Below are 22,584 nucleotides of genomic sequence, written 5' to 3'. Positions count from 1 at the left end.
TCTTAGCAATGTTTCATAAATGAAAGAAAGCAGTCCTAGAAATTTGTTTAATGTGGGCATTAAAGGACAGATCCTGATCAAAAAGAACTCCTAGGTTCCTTACGGTCGTGCTGGGGGCCAAGGTAATTCCTTCCAGGGTACCTATCTCATTAGATAGGGTGTCTCTAAGATGTTTTGGGCCCAGGACAATGACTTCAGTTTTATCAGAGTTTAATAGAAGGAAATTATGGGCCATCCAAGTTTTTATCTCCTTTAGACAGGCCTCCAGTTTAGTCAGCTGATTTATTTCATGAGGATGCATTGATAAGTACAGCTGTGTGTTGTCAGCATTGCAGTGAAAATTAATTGAGTGTTTCCTAATAATGTGACCGAGAGGATGCAGATAAGGGTGAAGAGGACTGGTCCAAGCACAGAGCCTTGTGGAACACTATACGTGACGACAGTGGTTTCTGAGGGGTTATCATTAGTCAGTACGAACTGAGATCGACCTAGTAAATATGACCTGAACCAGTTAAGTGCAATTCCTTTAATGCAAATGACATGTTCCAGTCTCTGTAGAAGGATGTGGTGGTCAATGGTATCAAAAGCTGCACTAAGATCTAATAGGACCAGCACAGAGACCAGTCCCTCATCTGATGCTAGTAGGAGGTCATTGGTAACTTTGACTAGTGCTGTTTCTGTGCTATGATGAATCCTGAACCCTGACTGGAAATCCTCTAATAGGCTGTTGCTGTGGAGAAAGTCACAGAGCTGTTTAGCAACTGCTTTCTCCAGAATTTTGGAGAGAAATGGAAGATTTGATATTGGTATATCTTATTCTAAATATGATTACGGTTTATTTTTGGGCATTCTAAATATTATTGTAACTTATTCCCAGCTACCAGAAGACAAGTACCAGAGCAATGGCAACTCAACTCAACCCAAACTTATCAACTACAAGTAGGTGTCAAGTTGGCCATTAACATTTAGAAGTCAATGTTGTGGATGAAGAACAGATGAACAGCAGTGTTACGGTGAACATATTTTCTCACCACATGTTGTCATTTAGCATGTCTATTTTACAGTTCGGAAGTAATTAAGTTTTCTTATTTATTTGTAGAATTGATTTGGAGGACTGTCCAGCTTCAGTCAGATGTTAACTATCTCCTGGCTATCCATGTGTGGTATGCATTGGCAAAACACGTTATCTGCATGGTTACAGAGTAGAATTTACACACAGTTCTCAGTTGTAGAAAATTTATCAGTATTTTACAGTGAAAGTTACCAAGCACTACAGCTACATCCCTCAGCTGCAGCATTATTTCTTGCTTAAAGGCTTGAGCCCTGCAGGGGACTGCCATAACAGAGAGTTATCAGGGGAGACAACCAATGGACCTTTGGATTTCTTTCTGGAATTGTGTCCCTACAAATAACACAACTTTTAAAAACAAGCAAACAAAATGTTATCAGCTGCCCAAAACAATCCAAACTTTAGACATATATCCATCCATCCATTTTCTATACCGCTTTCATAGTCCAGTGGTGCCTCCTCATTTCCTTGTTGTTCCCACTGTTTTCCCCTCCCCTTTTGTGTCTTATTTGTCCTCTCTGTCTGGGAGCGGCCATTCTCCTCATCACCTGCTGCCAACTTGACTCACCTGCAACCAATCCACTAATCAACTCAAGCAGTACGTCTACCCCAGCTCCTCATCCAGTCTTCACCAGATTGTTGTCTCAGCTGTGTGGAGTCTGCATGTTCTCCCTGTGCCTATGTGGGTTCTCTTCTGGTACTCCGCCTTCCTCCCACAGTCCAAAGACTGCAAGAGGGGACTAGGCTAATTGAATACTCTAAATTGACCGTCGGTGTGACTGTGAGTGTGAATGATTGTCTGTCTATATGTGTTGGCCCTGCGATGGAGTGGTGAATCGCCCAGGGTGAATACTGCCTCTCGCCCGAAGGCTGCTGGGATAGGCTCCAGCTTCCCCACGACCCTTAACAGGATAAGAGGTATACAATGGATGGATGGATGGACAGTTGTCAATACCACACCCCCACCCTTACACAACACACAAACATATGTCAAGTTTTTAGTCTTGTATTCTATGCGCAGTGGTCATGGTTGAGAACGTGTTAATTTATGGCCTCGGCTAAGGAAGCTACCCTTTGTGTGTTTGTCTGATGCTCATTATGAGCCAAAGAACCCAGTAAAACGTCTGCCAGATTAAACATGCTATCAGGTGGCAAAAGGAAATTGCATGTTTTTATCTAACACTTTGATATCCTCCTCCTATTGGATCCATTCATCAGCTATACTACTTGTGTTGTTAAAGGTTGCTGGGAGTTGTAGCCTATCCCAGGTGTCATTGGGTAAGAGGTGGGGTACACCCTGGACATGTCCTCAGTCCATCGCCATGCCAACATATAGGGACAGACAACTGTTCACACCGAAGGACAATTTATAGTCTCATTTAACCTCATTTGTATGTTATTGGCATGTGGGAGCCCCCTGTTGACCATTAGATTCAAACCCAGAACAGTGCTAACCACAACATACACAGCCCGAGTTAGCCAACCTTCTCAAATTTCGTCTGAGACACCTTAAGAACTTGATGGGTTATGGGTTGCATATAGTTTGTCAGTCTCATTTTATTTTTTGTTTATTTTTTGCCTAAAAGTCTGAACAAGAACCTGTGAGAGTGCTCCCTGTGACCTCTGTTACATCAACATCTTATGAGCTTCTCCTGATCCATGCTGTTTGTAACCATAGAGAAATGTCAGCGGCAGATGGTGCACTTGGCAAAATTATCTGTGCATTTCAGCCATTCATTTCCAGGGACAGGGACTATTTTTTTCCACCACTGTTGGACTCACAGACCGGGTAAATTTGTCCATTTTTAAGATTTGCAACTGGTGAAGAGGATAGGTATATGACACACTCCTAATCAAAATCTTAAGACCAGTTAAAAATTTGCAAGAATTTACATTTTGCACTGTTGGATCTTAAGAAGGTTCTAAGTAGAGCTTCAAAATGCAAAAAGGAGAAATGGGAACAAGAGACCTTTTTGAGCAGGCAATTTATTGAAAACAACAATTTAACTGAAATAGGCTGTTCATCAGCTGATCAAAAGACCACAACTCAAAAAACCCCGAAAACCTCTTAAAACGAAAATTAAAGTGTCAAAAGCTGACTCAGTCATGAGCAGCTTGACCATTATTGTTGATCACTTCAAAAATTCGTTTTGGCATGCTTGATGCAAGTGCTTCCAAAAGACTAGTGAAAATGTTGCTCCAAGTGGTGAAGATGGCTTCATAAAGGGCATCCACTGTCTGGAACTGATGTCCATTTTTTAAAACTTCCCTTGCCATCCATCCCCAAATGTTCTCAATTGGATTTAGACCAGGGAACAAGCAGGATGGTCCAAAAGAGTGATGTTATTTTCCTGGAAAAATTCTTGGTCAGACGGGCATTGTGAATTGTAGCGTTGCCCCGCTGAAAAACCCAATCATTACCACACAGACGAGGGCCCTCAGTCATGAGGAATGCCCGCTGCAACATCTCCACATAGCCAGCTGCTGTTTGATGCCCTGGCTCAACATGGAGCCCCACATTGAATATCCCATGTTTGGTGCTCCCTTGCAAAGTCCAAACGGGTGATTTTGTGGCGTTGAAGGAGATGTGGCCTATTTTTGAAGCCCTTCCTTCGCAGGTGTCACCTGATGGTTATTGGACTGCAATCAGCATCAATAATGGCCTTAATTTGGGACGAGAATTGTCTTGTGTCTTGACAGACAGCCATTCGGGTCCTCTGGCTCAGCGCTGCAAAATGACTGTCTAACTGCGTCCAACCTCAGCAGTGATGGCACATTGTGAGAGGCCTTGTTTATGCAGTTCAACAGTCCTACCACATTTTTGCCTTTGCCATCAAGAGATCTTTACAGTGTGATTACTTGACAGGAAATGATATGAAATGCAAATTTTTGCAACGATTGTAAAGGCTGTGGTCTTAAACTTTTGATCAGGTGATGAACAGCCTATTTCAGTTAAATTGTTGTTTTCAATAAATTGCCACAACAAATTCACAACTTCTGGTCTCTTGTTCCCATTTCTTCTTTTTGCATTTTGAAGTTCTACTTAGAAACTTCCTAAGATCCAACAGTGCAAAATGCAAATTCATGCAATTTTTTTAACCGCTCTTAAGATTTTGATCAGGAGCATAGCAACATAACATTGCTTTCCACTGGTGTTGTCAGTGCTTTATTACTAACCTCATCTGATTAAGAAAGAGAGCAACATTCAGGGCTACAAGTAATCATTGTCACTTCACTTTGTGCTTGTAATGTAGACTGTCTTCACTGAGGTTTGAGATAGTAGCTGCTGGGCCCAACCTTAAAGAGCCTCTGTAAACTGCCAAGCCACAAGCCCAGCTTGTGGAATTGGAGTAATATATAGTTGGGACTAATGAAGCAGGCTGAAGTGGACTGATTCTCCCATTATTTGTTTGTGGTTGTTTTTACACTTAATCTGAATATGACAGATAGGCTGTGTTCTTAACCAGAATGTAAGCAGCAAAGAAGCAACAAATCAGATGATGTTGTGTGTGTGTTTCCCTGTATCTTTGTTTAAACACAAAAAATAAAACTCAAATATCCATCTTTGCTGTCCATAATCTCTGGCATACACATTTTGTTGAATAGTTGCAGAATGAAACTTTTCATAAAACCTCTGTCCAACACTGTTAGATAAGAGTAAGACCAAACACAAACACTCCAAGGAAGCTAAGTGTTTATATGACACGCTTTCTGTAATGGCACAACTTGGTAGCACCTTAGCAACCTCACTTCTTTGTTTGTTATGCCATCAAATTCATAGTATGCTTGTATTTCTGAATAGCAGATGCTTTCAGCCCCAAGGTATACTAGTCGGTTCCCCAGTACATGTTTGTATGTCTAACTGCTGTCTCACTGATAAGGACACATCCTTCTGGAACCCAGCAGAGAAGTTTTAATGTTCCCTGTTACAGTTGTGAGTTTTCCCTGTATGACAGAGATACTACACATAGTAATGTACACTTAATAATATTGATATGATGGATCGTCACACAACTTTAGCCACATAAGGGAGGTATAGGGTCACTTACATCTCCATTACAGTAGCAATGGATTTTATACTATTACTATATACTATTCATCATGCAAGTAGAGTTTACAATGTTTTATCAGAGGAACAATGCTCTGCCCACATTTGACTTTATGTGCTTCAACCAGAGGCGGCATGGTGGTTAACACTGTCACCTCACAGCAAGAAGGTTTCAGGTTCGAGTCCTGGCATGGGTATGGAATTTTTCTGTGTGGAGTTTGCATGTTCTCCTTGTGCCTGTGTGCAATCTCTCTGGGTACTCCTCCCACAGTCCAAAGACATGCAAATGGGGACTAGGCTAATTGAATACTCTAAATTGACCATAGGCGTGACTGTGAGTGTGAATGGTTGTCTGTCTTTATGTGTTGGCCCTGTGATGGACTGGTGACCCGTCCAGGGTTTACCCTCCCTCTCGCCTGAAAGCTGCTGGGATAGGCTCCCGTGACCCTTAGCAGGATAAGTAGTAGAAAATGGGGGGAAATGGGTGGTGTTTCAGCCATTCATGTGAAACTTTTGGTATTTTTTTTTAAATGCAAAACAATTGTTACAATAATTTCCCACAGATGAATATACATTTTGTATACCTATTTAAGTTCTTGTGTCTGAGTCATACCAACATCACTTTAAAGGAGGAATGAGCAGTCTTGTGATGCACATTTAAATCCATAGTAAAACAGCAGTGTAACTCTTTTTTGGAGTCTTTGCCATCTGTTTCTTATCACCTGTGGTGCACCTTGGTTATTCAAGGGAGATGATGTGTAATGAGTTCTGTCCAAATTAAGAAAAAGAAAGACCTCGTACATTTTAGATATATAAAGGCTAAATGTGGAAAAAACAAACAAACAAGCTAGCAAAAAGATCTTCTTTATCACATGATCTTTTAAGTTAAGTTCTAAGTTGCACAATACAAGGGAAAAATATATTCTGCAAGTACAGTCCAGCACTAGGCAAGGTAGCTAGATATTGAGCTCTAATGAAAATAAATACATTTTATTTTCAGAAAAACACTCAGCAGTAGGTAAAATAATGCATTTCCTGAGTGCAGGACACTGGTGTGATGCACCACAAGACATAGACAATGCTGATTATCCAACACTGAAGGCAATCTATCGCCTGCAAAATAAACTAAAAGTTTATACAGACAAGAAATTCATTCTCACAGGGACACGACTCATACTGCCAATCTCCCTTTACCAGACTATCAACTCAGCTCACAACAGCAATCTGGGAATTGTAAAGACAAAACAATTCTTGAGAGAAAAAGTATGGTTCCTTGGTATTGAAATGGTTGAAAAGACAACAAAACAGTGTGTTCCATGTGAAGCAGCAACCATTCAGACCCATTATCCATTCAAGATGTCACCATTGATTTAACAGGTCCCTTCCTATAGGAAATTACGTGCTTTTAAGTCAAGAGTATTTCAGGTACCCTTAAGTAGAGATAGTTCAGTACACAGCAGTCACCACAGTTCTTCCCAAAATGGATAGGATCTTTTAATCCTTATGAATACCACATGTCATTTAAATACTATGAAACTCCATTTAATGGCAATTATTCAAAAACATGTTTATTTGGGATTCGAACACAGGAGGACAACACCATATAGGGTCAAAAACAAATGCAGAAGCAGAACATTTCATGAAAACATAAAACAAAACTGTCAAAGCCACACGCACTGAAAGAAACCACTGAAACAGAACCTGTACAATTTACTCATATACTACCATGCATCCCCCAATTGAACTACTCAGTCGACTCTGGCTGAGTTACTGCAAAATAGAAAAATTAATACTGCTGTCCCACTCTTCCTGCAGCGCAGCACATGAAGGAGAATCCTGACTGTCAGAATAGAACACAATCGGCTTGCAAAAAACAAACTCATGACTCCCCGCAAGGCTAAATTCTTCACCATCACGTATACCAGAGGGTAACTGGTGACAGCAGTTCATTCAGGATATGAAATAACTAGAAACTCTCATTTTAAGCCTCTTCCATCTTGAGTTCATGCTGGACCTGCCTCCAGAATGTCTGATGTAGGAGACAATCTGGTTTAACAATTTGCAGACCAACGGGCTTGAGAGTATTGTCATTACCTAGAAGAGGGCATGATCAATCCTTGTACTCCTGTCTTGTCCTGCCCAGATGCTCACTGAGAACAAAGAGGAGACCACCACAATACCTAATTGCTAAACTGTAATTTACAGCAGACAAGACTGTTAAAAGTTAATTACAAACCCCAATGTTGATAACTTAAAAAGAAAGAATCTGAACACTTTGTGTTAGGAGTAAGACATTAGTTTCTTTATTTCATTTTCTAAAAAAAAAAAAACTTTAATTAATCATATTCACAATTTCATTAATAACCCGAGTCGAAACCCATTTGAAATTAAAGAAGGATTCAGTGATGCAAGCTTGTCCATTTGGATGACATGGATGTGTTTCCCAGAGAATATTATTTTGAGTACACACACACACACACACACACACACACACACACACACACACACACACACACACACACACACAGGATGGAACTACCTCAAGAAACAAGAGTAAATGCAGGCAAAAATACATTCACTGCATTCCATTGTGTCTTCTAAACAACACACCACAACACACACCATAGGGCTACAATTATCCAGCGGGTGATCAAGACTTCTCATTGCTGGGGCAGCCTTCCACTAACGGCAAGACATTTACAAATCCAGAGTCCTACGAAGAACAAACAACTACCTAACTACCTATATGACAATAAAACTCTTGAATCTTGAATACTCATTTTATCTGACAACAAAAAGTGAAAAATATGCAAATGAGACCAACTATGTGGTTAATTTGGCTGCACTAAAAATATAGAGACATGATAGCAGTGAGCAGCATCTGACAGGAGGTCTGTTTGACGGATAATTCCCAGAGCTAATGCTAAGCATGTTTGCTAGCCTCAACATTAACATTCACATTATCAATTGACTGACCTTTTCAGATGCATTTTCAGATGCCTATTATTTTGGTGTGATCCATCCAGCACCCTTCATGTTATTGTTTTGTTTTCGTATTAAGAATTTATGTCCAAAATTTAAGACAAATGACTTAAGTGTGCTGCTGCTATTTAGCATGTGTTTGCTGCTGCAGTGTCTCTATGGCCATGTTGTCATGGTTATGGGTGTGTGATGTTTTGTGAGTTAGCTTAGTACACTGTAGCCTACAATAAAAAAAAGATCCTAATTTCAAGGTAAATACAATTTTTTACAGAAATTTTTCTGATTTTTGAAAATAGTATAGAAAACTTTAGAATTAAAGACTTTATCTGAAATTATCTAAATTTAAAACCTGGTTGACTTTTCTAAGGTTTACACCAGTAATGACAATGACTACGTTTATTTCTCATTTTTTACAGAAAAATTACTGTATTATTATACAAGATCATTTCTGTTCTCTTAAATTACAGTCAGATTTATGTAAAATAACATTAATTATCTGTAAACAGTCATATAAAGTTTTATGCCAGTACTGACAATAAAAAGGTTTTCTGCTGTAAACTGGAGGTAAATCTCTCTAGTTTTACATACATATATACTTCAACATATCAACCTCTATAATTTAGTATGTAGCTTATTATGTAAAGGTTAACACACATACTAACAGTGTAAGATTTTTATCTGTAATTATAAGGTAAATCTCATTAGCTTGATATTTATATGTACTTTTACATTCAAACTCTGTGATCAAATAAATAACACAAATTGAAATGGAGGCTGAGCATGTCCTTTTGACGTGCCATTGCGTCAATTAGTCTGGTGGGTGCATGTACTGTAGCTGCAGTTATGTAGTATTTCTTAACTTTCATGCGCTGTTCTCATGTCCTCATTGTGTTTGCTGACATAACAGCTGAACCAATCTGGCATATAACATATGTATGTTTGTACATAGACACGTGTCTTGAAAGCACTTAACAAAAATAGCAATGAAACTTAAATTGTGGTCGTAGCATTAACATTCATATGGGCACTGCACTAGTAAAATTAAATACACATTTAATTTATATTGATATATTTTCAATACCACTGCTATTGGTTGTCACACAACGTTGCTTTGAGCATGATTGGTTGATGTGGATGTCAGTCAAAGAAACAGACAAATCACAACTGTGCGCGCCTTCATTTGAAACAGCGTCTGTTTGAAACGATGTCTGCTTGAAACGACGTCTGCTTGAAGCGGTTTGTGCTTGAGCTGAACCAGGGTGATTTGGTGTTACACTAGGAATCTACCTGGAGTAATTTAAGTTACATCTACTGGCCACGTTCTTATTTTTAGCTAATCGGACAACAAAAGAACTAACAAAAAACTGGAATATCACACAATGGAGACAGGCTGGACCTACATCAATTAACATGAAGAGAACATGCATAACTCTTGGAACATCAGGTAAGAAAAAATGTTTCCCTCTTAATTTCTGTAATGTTAAATTAATAAGTAAAGGTAATGCTTGTGGTGTCATGCCCAATGACTGCAACATTGTCAAACAGTAAAGTTAGCTAACCATGGAATGAATTAGCTAACTTGCAGATAACTTATTGATTGTTGGCTAGCTTGTTAGCATGGTGAATGCCAGCAAAAGGTAAGATTAATATTGAATGTGTTCTGTTCTTTTCTGGGCAGAAAATCTTTGCAATGATGTTAACAGTGTGTTGCAAATAGTACAGCTGGTTGTTGATGAGTTAACCTTATGGCTCAGTTGTAATATGTAATGTTTGAGTGTGTGTTTGTGTTAATTTAATCAAGTATAGGCAATCCAAAGCAATGACAATCCACAATATGAAATTTAGAGGCATAGCCCTGAAGTTTATTGTATTAACTGAGCAGTAACTGATTTCTCAACAGGAAGTTAATTTACCAGAAGCATATCCAATACTCCAAAGTAACAACTTGGGGATATAATTGAAAACATCATATGTGTATAGAGCTCATATGTCCCCGCCTTCCTGTAGACTTCAATGGACCTCTGGGCTTGGAAAATCTGAATAGGTTTCTATGGGACAGAAACAATTATTTTCTGGTCCTGGTCATTATATGGATTACACACATGATGTTTGCGGAATTAAATGATATATTTTCACAATAAGAGTTAAATGGACTAAATTTTATATAGCGCTTTTCTACCTGAGTGGTACTCAAAGCGCTTTACAGTGTCATGTCATTCACCCATTCACACACGGCGGAGGCTGCCATGCAAGGTGCCAACCTACTCATCAGGAGAAATTATGGGTTCAGTATCTTGCTCAAGGACACTTTGACATGGTCACTGGGGTCGGGGATCAAACCAGTGACCCTTTGGTTGCTAGACGGCCACTCTACCCCTGAGCCATGCCACCCACAATGAGTTAAAGGAAATGCAGTGGAAGAAGCATAACAGAGAGACTATATTTTCACAATAAGAGTTAGGGAAATGCAGTGGAAAAGCATAACAGAGAGACTACATTTAATATCTTCTATGTGACATCACATTAGCTTGCTTTCCCCTTGTGATCTTAATTTTGGCTGCAGCAGCACAGAGTTTAGAAGTGGAGGGAAAGTGGCAGCATGCTGACGTGATGTCACATAAGCAACATGAAATGAAATCTCTCCATAATGCTTTTTCCACAGACTTTAACTGAACAATCTTAAAATAAATTGTCAGACTTTTCACATGAAAATGTATCATTTAATTCTGCTAACATCATATTTGTAATCAATTACACCAAAATTTTCTGGGTGAGTTTATGAGTGTATTTAATGCTAGAAATAAGGTCCACGGTGCAATAAACAGAAATTCTCCATTTAAACTAGTTTGATTTTATGCAAACTGTTTGAATCTGCATTTGCTAGTACAGTGGATTTTTATTTAAATTGAAACATTCCTTTAAGGTTGTTTTAAAGAAATGGTTTAAAAAAAATTTTAATCTTACAAGAAGGTTCAGTGAATCTTATTGTGCCTGTTTTCCATTTTCCCTCTAGATGCACAAACGGTCCAGCTGATTACCGGCAATGTGGAGACAGACTCTTTTATATCTGCTATGGTGCAATGTCACTTCCGTCTTCATTTACTTTTTTGTGGTATGTTTTGACTTTACTTAAAGGCCATTTCCAGTCATAATCAATGTTTGTATGGAGTTATTAGGGCTTAAAATTGGTGCATAAATTAGAGCATGGTTACGTTGAGTGACAGGACTCAGAGAGACAAACATTGATTATGACTGGAAATGGCCTTTAAGTAAAGATTCACTGAACCTTCTTGTAGGATTACAATTTTTTTTAACCATTTCTTTAAAACAAACTTAAAGGAATGTTTCAATTTAAATAAAAATCCACTGTACAAGCAAATGCACTTTTGCGCTTACTATGGGTTTTTCCTTAAGTCTGAATTCTTGCTTGTGTTGCACATCGCTTTGGACAAAAGCGTCTGCTAAATGAAATTGTAGAATTGTAGAGTTCACTGGCAGTTAGCTCTTTGCTAGTGGGTGGATTCTTGGCCAGCTGACCTGCAGAGCTACAGCTTCTCCTCCAAATGTGGACAGTACACACTAGGGCTGTAACGATACATTAATCTCATGATACGATGCGATGCACGATATTTGGCTCACGATACGATACGATACACAATATTCAGCTCACGATACAATTTGATACAGTTACATCATTTTCTAAAAGATTTGAAATGGACTAAGTGATTTTGGAGACATCTTGTGAGTGTTCCACTGACTTGGATTGAATTAATTGAACTGAAAGTATCAATTATACAATATATGGCTCTGACTGGCAGCTTGCAAATTGTAGACAAAATTAATCAAAGATGTGGTGAGAAAATTTGTTTCATTTTTTGAAACTGAGTGCAAATTGTAGCTTACAATCTTTTGAAAAGTAAAGTGAACAATGGAGAGTTAAAGTGCAGCCAGTGGCCTTCTTCAGCAGCTTTCTTTGCTTGATACTGAACATATGAGGAAACTACTAGCCAGTCTAACCACCAAGTTAACTAAAAATAAACCATGGCAGCCAATAATTAAATTCGCGGGTGCCAATAGAATAGCGGGGCTCCATCGCGTTCACCATGTGCCTAAAGCTGGTGTTTTCCACCACTGAATAAGGCCTCAAATCCTGACAGATAAAGTAGGCAATGGACCCTGTAATTTTCTGTGACCACCACCGTCACTGTCCAGCGTGGTTTGTTTCTGGTCGTGCCGCAGCATCTTGGGCTTGGTCTCAGTTAGCATTACCTTGCTCAGGTGGTGACATTTCAGGCGGGTTCACAGGTTGGTGGTATTTCCAAAGTACTTAATGTTTGTGTGACACAGCTTGCAAACTGCCATACTTTGTTTAAATCGCCGCTTTCCTTTTTGTTTTTGAACCCAAATACTCCCACATATCTGCTTTTAAGCATGCAGGTGCTGGATTTATACTCGCTGCCATTGTCCTGAATCTCTCAGCTCTAACGGGATGAGAAAGGTGCTGGTGTCTGGGAAACCAGAAATGCTCTACAGCGACACTAGCAGCTGGCAGACCCGATTGCTCTTCCTGCAAAGTGCGGGACATGGAGGATTTGAATGGGGCTCAATGTATCCACTGAAAAATGGATACTCTCTGGGGAAACATAACATCGATATATATTGCAGAATCGATAAAATTGCTCAGCCCTTGTACACACCCACAAAAACCCAAGACAGTGCCATCCACTCACCGATTGGATGATCTTCAAAGTCAGACTCCCCAAACCAATAGGTGACTTCACGAGTGCTTTGTCCAAATTTTATACAGTCTATGTTTGAATCAAGAATCTATCATTTTGTCAGTGTAAAGAGATAGTGTTGTGTTTTAGAAATTGTTCTTTGGTTGCAATTTTCATTATTTGTACTCCACTGTTGATTTAAAAAAAAATTGTTTTAAAAAGATAATTTTAACCAAAATCAGACACCATGACATCAGCATCGTTCATTTCCGGGTCAGTAAGTCAAGTGATGCATTTGGCTGAGAGTGAATGTACAGTCAGACGGGCTCTGGTACTGTGCTTGCTGACCAGGAAAGGAACTATGATGCCGTAAGTCTGATTTAGGTTGAGATGATCTTTAAAAAATGATTTTTAAATCAATAATAGTGAGAAAAAGAATGTAACTTGCAACCACAGAACAACATTTAAATATGTCCGGTGTCCATACATTAACATTGACAAAATGATAGATTCTTGAACCAAACTGAATACAACGTCCACACTCTGCAGTTTGGTGTATGGATGACATGAGATGAACTGATCAAAAGTGACATGATTTCAAAGACAAACAAGAATTAGGACTGGAAATGGCCTTTAATACACTGTATAGATGAAAATAGATAAATAAATTAAAGCTGCAAGCAGCGTTGTTAGGGCCTGAGCCCCCGCGCGGCCTACGGCCGCGTCCTTGACACTGGCCCCAATCCAACGGTGTAATCGGCAAATCCCTAGGCCTTGTAGTTTAGGAGATAGGAGCCTCAGTGCGCTGCACAGTGTGATTGCAGAGCTGAGAGCAGAGCTGCCAGCTGGCCCTTTAAGAACCCCTCCCCCGCTGCACTGTGTCTGATCTGTGCTAGAGTGGAGAGAGTGGAGGATTAAGAGAAATGTAGTGTGTAAAAGCTGAATAACTCGGCCTACGTTGGTCAAAAGTCACACAAAATACCATATTTTTGTAGGGATTTTTGTCAGGAATACAGTGGTGTGTTTTTAAAAGCTGTGGAATGTATGGTGTAGATGTGAGAAGCATTTGTTTGAGAGTATGTACCCTGAGAGGACACGCTCTCCCCATAGACTTCCATTGTAAGGCGAAAAGTGTCTCCCCCACTTTGACGGCTCATAAAATCCAAACCGAGCGCGTAGTATATTAACCTTGAACAACTTTTAATCAGCACAGTTGGGAGAGTAATGTGTGAAAGTTTGGTAGCCCTGGCATTTACGGTTTAGGAGGAGATAGATTTTGTTCGGGGCGCAAAATTGTCCAAAATTAGACATTCGTGTCCAAATTGTGGACATCCTGTTACAGTTAGGTCAGGGGTGTGAGTGTATGATTTATCCGTCTTGATGAGACGAGTTCAATGGTGTTTGTCCCATGTCTGTAGGACATTCCTACAGTCTGTGGCGTGGTTTTTTGTGTATGTAGGTGGCGCTATTGAGTAGAGCGCGTCTTTTTTTTTTAATTATCGAATTTTTCGCCGCACCCGATGTGCTTACCAAATTTGGTGAGTTTTCATGCATGTTTAGGGGGTCAAATTCACTTTTGAAGTGGCGAGTGTGACTTCGAAACATAATAGGGTCTTCGCCAGGGACTGGCTCAGGCCCTAATTAAAGCTGCAAGCAGCGTTGTTAGGGCCTGAGCCCCGACGCGGCCTATGGCCGCGTCCTTGACACCGACCCGAATCCAACGGTGTAATCGGCAAATCCCTAAGCCTTGTAGTTTAGGAGATACGAGCCTCAGTGCGCTGCACAGTGTGACTGCAGAGTTGAGAGCCGGCCCTTTAAGAGCCCCTCCCTTCTCTGCTCTCTCTCTGCCATCTCTGTCAGAGCTGAGAGCAGAGCTGAGAGCAGAGCTGCCAGCTGGCCCATTAAGAACCCCTCCCCCGCTGCACTGTGTCTGATCTGTGCTAGAGTGGAGAGAGTGGAGGATTAAGAGAAATGTAGTGTGTAAAAGGTGAATAAGTCGGCATACGTTGGTCAAAAGTCACACAAAATACCATATTTTTGTAGGGATTTTTGTCAGGAATACAGTGGTGTGTTTTTAAAAGCTGTGGAATGTATGGTGTAGATGTGAGAAGCATTTGTTTGAGAGTATGTACCCTGAGAGGACGCGCTCTCCCCATAGACTTCCATTGTAAGGCGAAAAGTGTCTCCCCCACTTTGACGGCTCATAAAATCCAAACCGAGCACGTAGTATATTAACCTTGAACAACTTTTAATCAGCACAATTGGGAGAGTAATGTGTGAAAGTTTGGAAGCCCTGGCATTTACGGTTTAGGAGGAGATAGATTTTGTTCGGGGCGCAAAATTGTCCAAAATTGTCCATGCATGTTTAGGGGGTCAAATTAACTTTTGAAGTGGCAAGTGTGACTTCGAAACATAATAGGGTCTTCGCCAGGGACTGGCTCAGGCCCTAATAAAAACTGTAATGCTTGTCCACAAATATTACCAGAGTAAAAGTTTACATAGCCCCCAGGGGTTGGGCCAGTATTGAATAAAACAATATAAAACAGAATCAGGAGATACAAGCTAAAAACAGCAGACTACAACCTTCTCAGCACAACAGTTCTCCACCTGTTTCAAAGGTGAAATGTTGACCTCATCGTGTAATGCAGAAAGATCAGATGACATCTGGGGAGCTCTGAAGAACTGTTTTTGAATTACTATCTGAAAATGTAAATTTACAACTGAATACACTAAATAAAAGGGTTTTAGAATTAATAGTGGTTTGTTCTTATTTGTTATTGTTTCCCGACCCAGTTGAATTGAAACTTTAAGACAGTCATTTGACTGTTTTTTTTTTATGTGGTATTTAAATAATTAAATAAATAATTGTAATAATTTAAGAAACTTTTTTTTTTTTACATTTTTCGGGCTGCACGGTGGTGCAGTGGTTAGCACTGTGGCCTCACAGCAAGAAGGTTCTGGGTTCGAGTCCCGGCTTGGGCGTGGGATCTTTCTGTGTGGAGTTTGCATGTTCTCCCCGTGCCTGCCTGGGTTCTCTCTGGGTACTCTGGCTTCCTCCCACTGTCCAAAGACATGCAATTTGGGGACTAGGCTGATTGGATTCTCTAAATTGACCGTAGGTATGAATGTGAGTGTGAATGATTGTTCGTCTCTGTATGTTGGCCCTGCGATGGACTGGCGACCTGTCCAGGGTGAACACCGCCTCTCGCCCGTAGATGCTGGGATAGGCTCCAGCCCCCCCGCGACCCTTACTAGTAAGGAAGATGATGATGGATGGATTTACATTTTTCTACAGAACTCTGAAATTTTCTGTAAATGTAATGTGTTTGCATTTAATTTGATTTAGTGTATTTTACCTTATTGCAGTTTTTGTTTGGCAGCCCTTGCTGCCAGTCATTTGACCTTTTTTTTAAGGTGGTATTTAACGTTTATTGAGGATGCTTGATCGTAATAATTTAGGAAAAATCTGTAAAATAATGGTATTTTTCTGCAGAACCCTCAGCATTATCACTTTATTGAAGGTATTTGATTGTCATAATTTAGGAAAGTTCTGGAAAATAATTATTTTTCTGCAGATCCCTCAGCATTGTCACTTTAATGAAGGTGTTTGATCGTAATAATTTAGGAAAAATCCGTAAAATAACTGTATTTTTTTTGCAGAACTCTGAATGAAATTACCTGTAAATTTAATGTGTTTGCACTTCATTTGAATTAGGATATTTTGCTTTAATTTGACCATTTTGTTTGGCTGTCATTTACTGTTTTTTTTTTTTTTTTTTTTTTTTTACAGTGTTAGTTGCATGAGACACTCATTGCAACACCAGTACTGGCGCTTCCACAATGTTTTTGATTATTAACATGAGCTTAAAGATATCAACCTTATCAATCCCGAATGTACGGACACTATCTGGTCCAAGGTGAGAAGGTGATAAGTAGACGTGGTATTTATCCTGAATGCCACAGTGAGTCAAGAGTCAAAGTAGAGAAGGCACTTTAGAACACTTGTGTATGTCTTTTAGTTTCACTCTCAATCTCCAGAGTGGAGCATCTCTTATGATATGTATCTGGGCAAAAAATGGGAATGTCTTAAAGGAGCAATGCACTATTTCAACTTTTACAGCATGTACCATACAGATGTTTAAGGGTAAGCGTAATCAGAAGGAAAATTCCTTGATGCTTCTTCTAAAGATTGTTCACAAGTTGCAAAGCCTGAGTTTGAGTTATGTCACTGACTCATTTCTAGGTTTCATACTTGAATACCCATTCCTGATACATGAACAGTGAACGACTGTGAGCAAATCTGTCTCTGTTGTGACATATCACTTTTATCACTATATACATTCTGCTGACCTCCAGATGTTGCAGGCAATAACAGACCAGAAAAAAAAAAATTAGCTGTGTAAACAGCAAATCCATCCACACTGGTTTTTTTAATGCTTGCTAAAAGGTTTTACATTTAAATAATTATGAGAACCATTTCAAGGAATTTTGTAAAACATCATGTTTTCAATATGATCCAAGCTGGATTGTCTTTTGTTGATGTTGCTAACTTCCTGTGGCAGCCATATGGGATTCTTTTTTTTTTTTTTTTACAAAAATCTGTTATTTTTCTTGTGTGCTATGACATCTTTTTGTTTAACTGGTTAGTGTGATGGGGTGAATAATACTGTGAGGATTCGCATTCTACATTCAGCAGACACCCTTGGCAGTGACCCTGTGCAGCTGAAAATGTCCAGTTTGCAGCAGGGTTTCAGTTCACACATATGTATAAACTGAGAACACGTGGCCACAGATTGAATATTTTGATGTAACGACTTCACACCAGAATACCAATTGCTCACTTTGCCCTACTTTCTTCGAATAGCTAGTCAACTATTTATGTAGGCTATGCTACTATATTAAATCGCAAAACTGGGGTCCTTGATATTACCCAAGTGACATGACATTAGTTGCTCTTCAAGTCCTCATTATGCATGCATTCACCATTCAAGCTTCATCTCCTAGACTACTCTTACAGGCAATGAGCTAGCAGATAAAAACTGATCCACTATTAGGCATAATAGTTGCATGCAGCTAAAGGGTTGGAATATTTTACAGTTAAGAATTTATGTCCTGGAAAAAAGTAGGCGCTCTGTTTACATTTAAAGAAAAATGTTATTTTTATTAGATGATCATGTCGGGAACAAGCTAGACTTACTCATGTCAACTCAAATGGCTCTATTTTGTGCCCAGCTGGTACAAAGCAGTGCAGTGCCAGTGTCATTGCTAGTTTCTGCAAATGTCATTTTTGTGCCTTGCACCCACACATCATTTCACTAGAAAATGTAACTGCACATGTCTATGCAACGAAAAGAGGTGTGGTCAGTTGATATCTTGGGGTGTTCCTGATTTTTTTGGCAGTGCAAATCCTTTGCAGGATAAAATACTCATGAAAACCTGGTCTGAAGTCTTATGTCTATGGTCCAGTGCTTTTCCTGCATTTTAAATCACACAATTTTGAGATAGTAAGCTACCAACAAATAAAAAATGCCCTTGTCATAAACATGGAGATGAATAGCACCACAAACATTAAAAAAAATCAACACTTTCACTTTACAAAGTGAAAGATTACACATAACTTCTGCTTTACCTCAGGGAGCTTTGGTGGATTCCTTCTGCTGTTGTGGATTGTCTGCTTGCTACTTTCAGGTTTGAAGCAAGCTCCCTCTTACAAAAAAATGTGGAATGTGTCTCTCCATCAAGAGAAAGACATTACAAGCATTCACACAAGATATGGCAGCATTCTTCAATGATGACTTAAATCTTACACAGGATGAATGTGTTGGAAACTTTCCACTTTATTTCTTTTTTTCAGTATTGAAATATCTTCCTTTTCTCAAAATGATTTACTTTAAAGATTAGAAATGAATGGGGAAATAGCCTTGCATGCAGTAAAAATAATAGTGCACTTCACAAGCAAATCTAAAAATTGTAGTTAGAAACTTGACAGGGGAACCTTTTAGTGCAGAGGAAAGTCTTCAGGGGGAAAATTCAGTACAGCACTTTTGAGATATTTTTAGACAGACAAGCAGTCAGATCCAAATGTGATGTGTGAAAAAAACCAACAGAACTTTGTTCAGCTGTGTCTAAGCACCGCGTATGTTGATATACAGCACTTTGCTTAACTGTTATTTTCCAAACAGAAGGAAGTTAATGACAAATAAATCCTGAACTGTGTACAAACAGTAATGCGAGAAGTGGATCCTGTTCACAGAGATGTTGTGTCTGTACTTCGCGACAATTAAACTGGTCTACATACAATGTGATGATGGAGGCAGCTGCAGTGAATGGTGCTTCTCAGCTGTGTGTATATGGGGTAGTGTTGTCACCATACTGGATTTCACACTTGGATACGATATTTTGAAAAATACTGATATTCGATTCCATTTTTGATACTAAGCAACCACTCAGAATTTAGAGCAAAAATGTTTTTTATTTAAAGAAAAATAAAGAACTTTATTTTTGAGGTAGAGAACTTTTTCAAGTTATTCTTTACACATTAACAGTGTGCAAATAAGTTTGAACATATGTAACCTACCGTCGATTAGCTTTAGCTACCGCTCGCTAACAAGACAACACACAAAAGTAAACACGATAGATGTGATAACTCTTGGCAACACATACTTCAAGTTCTACTGTTACCAACCTCTACACCTCTAACTCTATACAGGTGTCTGTCTTGGAGGTGCTTTGCTACATTCGTCGTGTTCGCTCCTTTTGTCGGCACAGTTCTGTTGCATCTCTTGCATATCGACTTGCTGCTGTCCTCTGGCTTTCCTTGTTCATCCGACTCAAATCCAAAGAACCTCCAAACAGCACTTCCGCTGTTTTGTTTATTTATTAAAGCTGGTTGTGAAGGTCCTGCAGATGCCATCTCATGGCAGCTTACACGCGTATTTGTGTGTGTGTGTGTGTGTGTGTGTGTGTGTGTTGGCGGCAGCGCATGTGTAAACAAGGAGGCAGGTAGAATATCGATACTATTGAAAAGTCATTTAGTACTGTTTTTACTTTTCAAAATCGATATTTAATCAATAAATCGATATTTTTGACAACACTAATATGGAGGTATAGACTTTGTATGTGAACGACAGGCTTATCAAAGAACATTGTAGGACACAGACACCCAGTGAAAACTCTCCCTCCTCGAATAAACAACTAAAAACAGACAATGACACATTTTTGATTGTTAGTTTCTGCCTAATCGCAACTGCTGTATCAGTACTGAATACTTCTTTCATCTAAATATCAGGCTCAACTCTACTAATGAAAATCCTGTTGCGCCCTATACCTTGGACTTTCCATCCATCCATCCATTTTCTACTGCTTATCCTGTTAAGGGTCACAGGGGCTGGAGCCTATTCCCGTCAGGCAAGAGGTGGAGTACACCCTGGACAGGTTGCAGTCCATTGAAGGGCCAACGCATAAAGGCAGACAACCATTCGCTCTCACAGCCATGCCCATGGTCAATTTAGAGTATCCAATTAACCTAGTCCCCTCTTGCAGGTGTTCAGACTGTGGGAGCAAGCCGGAGTACCCAGAGAGAACCCATGCAGGCAAAGGGAGAATATGTAAACTCCACGCAGAAAGACCCCGTGATGGAGCTGGTGCCGCCCATAGGGCCCCTCTACATCAGGCTCTGACAGACCCATAATCAGCCTGACTTAGAGGAAAAAAATCATATAATCAGAGAGCACTAAAAAGATATAATAGGTCTGAAAAGTAGCTACATTCCACAGATATGTATGTTTCCCATAAATACTCAAATAAATGTATTTACATCAAGTAAATCTACATCTAATTAGAAGAAATCTGTGATATTCACTTTGGAGAAAACAAAACAAAAAGCAAAGGGAAATTTAAAGATGCCCCAGAAAGGTGCAAAATTAACTAGGCCTACAAATACCGGCAGTGTTGTCAGTCTGGCTATATTTTTTGATAATTTGAATTTTTACTCACCCAAAAGTAATTTCCCCAGAATCATTTGGTAACATTGTTGTCATAATGCCACCAAACTTGGGCTTTTAAAATAACTTTTGGTATTGTGGGCAATTTTGGCTTAATAATTGACTGACAAATTAATTGAAAATGTTACAGAAAAACACAGAAATCATCCCTATATGTCACAACAGCTCAACTCTCTCCTTTGTTTTTTCCATTTGCTAGAGCACAAGCTTTTATGTGTATCCTTTCTGTGGTAGTGCCTCATAAGACCGGGCAAACAAAGCCAACTGAGATCTGTCGAACATTTCTAAAGCCCAGACAAAGTATGTGTTTGTTTATCATCCATCTGTTTTTCTTAACCAACAATGTCCTGCTCTCACTCTTCCATCACCTTTCATTTCTCTTTTCACTTTCCTCATACTTTTGTAATTGTATGCTCCATACATTATTTGGGATTTTGTCTCATCTACTCTCAGCCTTCTTCTGCACTTCTTTTGCATTTCTTTCTTCTCATTTATTGTCACTTTCATCAGTGTTTTGTCTTTTGTGGGTTGTCAACTTTTACTTTATTTTATTTTTGGAACATCAACTAGGTGTCTCCCCAGTCCTCTATTCCCTCCTTCTCCTTCGTTTCGACTTTTGTGTTCTCAGAAGCAATAACAAGAGTAGTTTTTTTTTTTTTTACTCTTTCACCAAAACCAGTTTTTCTTGAATCCCCCATCCACCTCCCCTTTTTGGGGATTTCATTCCTTTCCCAGACCCTATAAAAGCAGCACTTGGCACTTTTGAAATGTAAATAAAGTTTTGTTGTTTCCTCAGCTGTAGCCTCCTCCAGTTCTGTTTATCAGGCAGACTTCAAAGTGGCACGCTAACATGGGGATCTATCTCTCCCCTGCACTGTAAAATAGGGTCACAGGCAGTGCTTGATTTTCAGGGGGAAAAAAAAAAATTCCTTTTCATGTAAGAACCTAGTGGGTAAAAGGAACTAAAGAGGACCGTGCCAACCAGGCAAATACCCACTAACCTAACTCACACACACACACACACACACACACACACACACACACACACACACACACACACACACACACACACACACAATGACGCTCATCTAAAGCTGCATGCACGTGTATTTGAGTGTGGGGTTGTAAAGGGGTAGATGCTGATGAGTTTTGGCTGGTCATTGAAGGGGCAGCAGATACCTCTTCCCATGTTTTGTTACAGTGTATAATTTTGTTCATTTAATAGCTAATATGGTTGTATTTACCGATTCGCCCTCTGTTTGGTAATTCTCTGTTTCTCTCTAGTTGTGGTGCCAGTGTGAAATTGGGATTGCAGAGAAGGGAGAAGACGAAGAGGAGAAAGTGCAAGCAAGAGGAGAATAGAAGAGTGAGGCATCACAATCACAGGAGAACAAGGCACCATGTTGATAACAGCTGAGCTAAAGATTCAAACCTGACCACTCCATTGACATGGATTCTTAGCCCAAGGCAGGAAAGAGGCTGATACGCTCATCTTCCACCAAACTGGTTGAAAAGTGTAGTGACCTGCCAAGAATCCAGGGTGCTAGTCATGACTCTCATCCTGCTGCTGGGACAATAGATCACCACATCACTCTGAAATTTCTTTAACCTGTGTCCAACCTCACTAGTCCTGACTGCAACCTGAAATGAGAGCGTCAAATCTACGTCCATTTTTCCTTCTTCATAGTCATTACTTTGAAGCCCAGTTCTTGGGAACTCTGCAAAAGCAAGTCCATCACAACAAGGTTAACTGATCAGACCGAG

The 22,584-nt window shown here is 39.6% G+C and overlaps 1 protein-coding gene across 1 annotated transcript in view; it reads left to right on the top strand.

Moving 5' to 3' along the window:
• The window catches only part of cep192 (centrosomal protein 192), a 338,513-nt gene extending 316,272 nt beyond the window's left edge, over nt 1-22,241 (top strand). The window contains exon 54 of the mRNA XM_086219099.1: nt 22,105-22,241. Within this exon, the coding sequence (XP_086075225.1) occupies nt 22,105-22,121 (17 nt within the window). The 3' untranslated portion in view covers nt 22,122-22,241. The remainder of the gene's footprint in view (nt 1-22,104) is intronic.
• The last annotated feature ends 343 nt before the right edge of the window (nt 22,242-22,584 follow it).

The sequence above is a fragment of the Aulostomus chinensis genome, chromosome 11 (genome assembly GCF_037954235.1).
Source record: "Aulostomus chinensis isolate RoL2024-O1b breed Wild chromosome 11, RoL_Achi_v1.0, whole genome shotgun sequence".
Classification (NCBI taxonomy): domain Eukaryota; kingdom Metazoa; phylum Chordata; class Actinopteri; order Syngnathiformes; family Aulostomidae; genus Aulostomus; species Aulostomus chinensis.
Note: the sequence above shows the minus strand (reverse complement) of the source record. Positions and strands in the feature narration are given on the sequence as shown.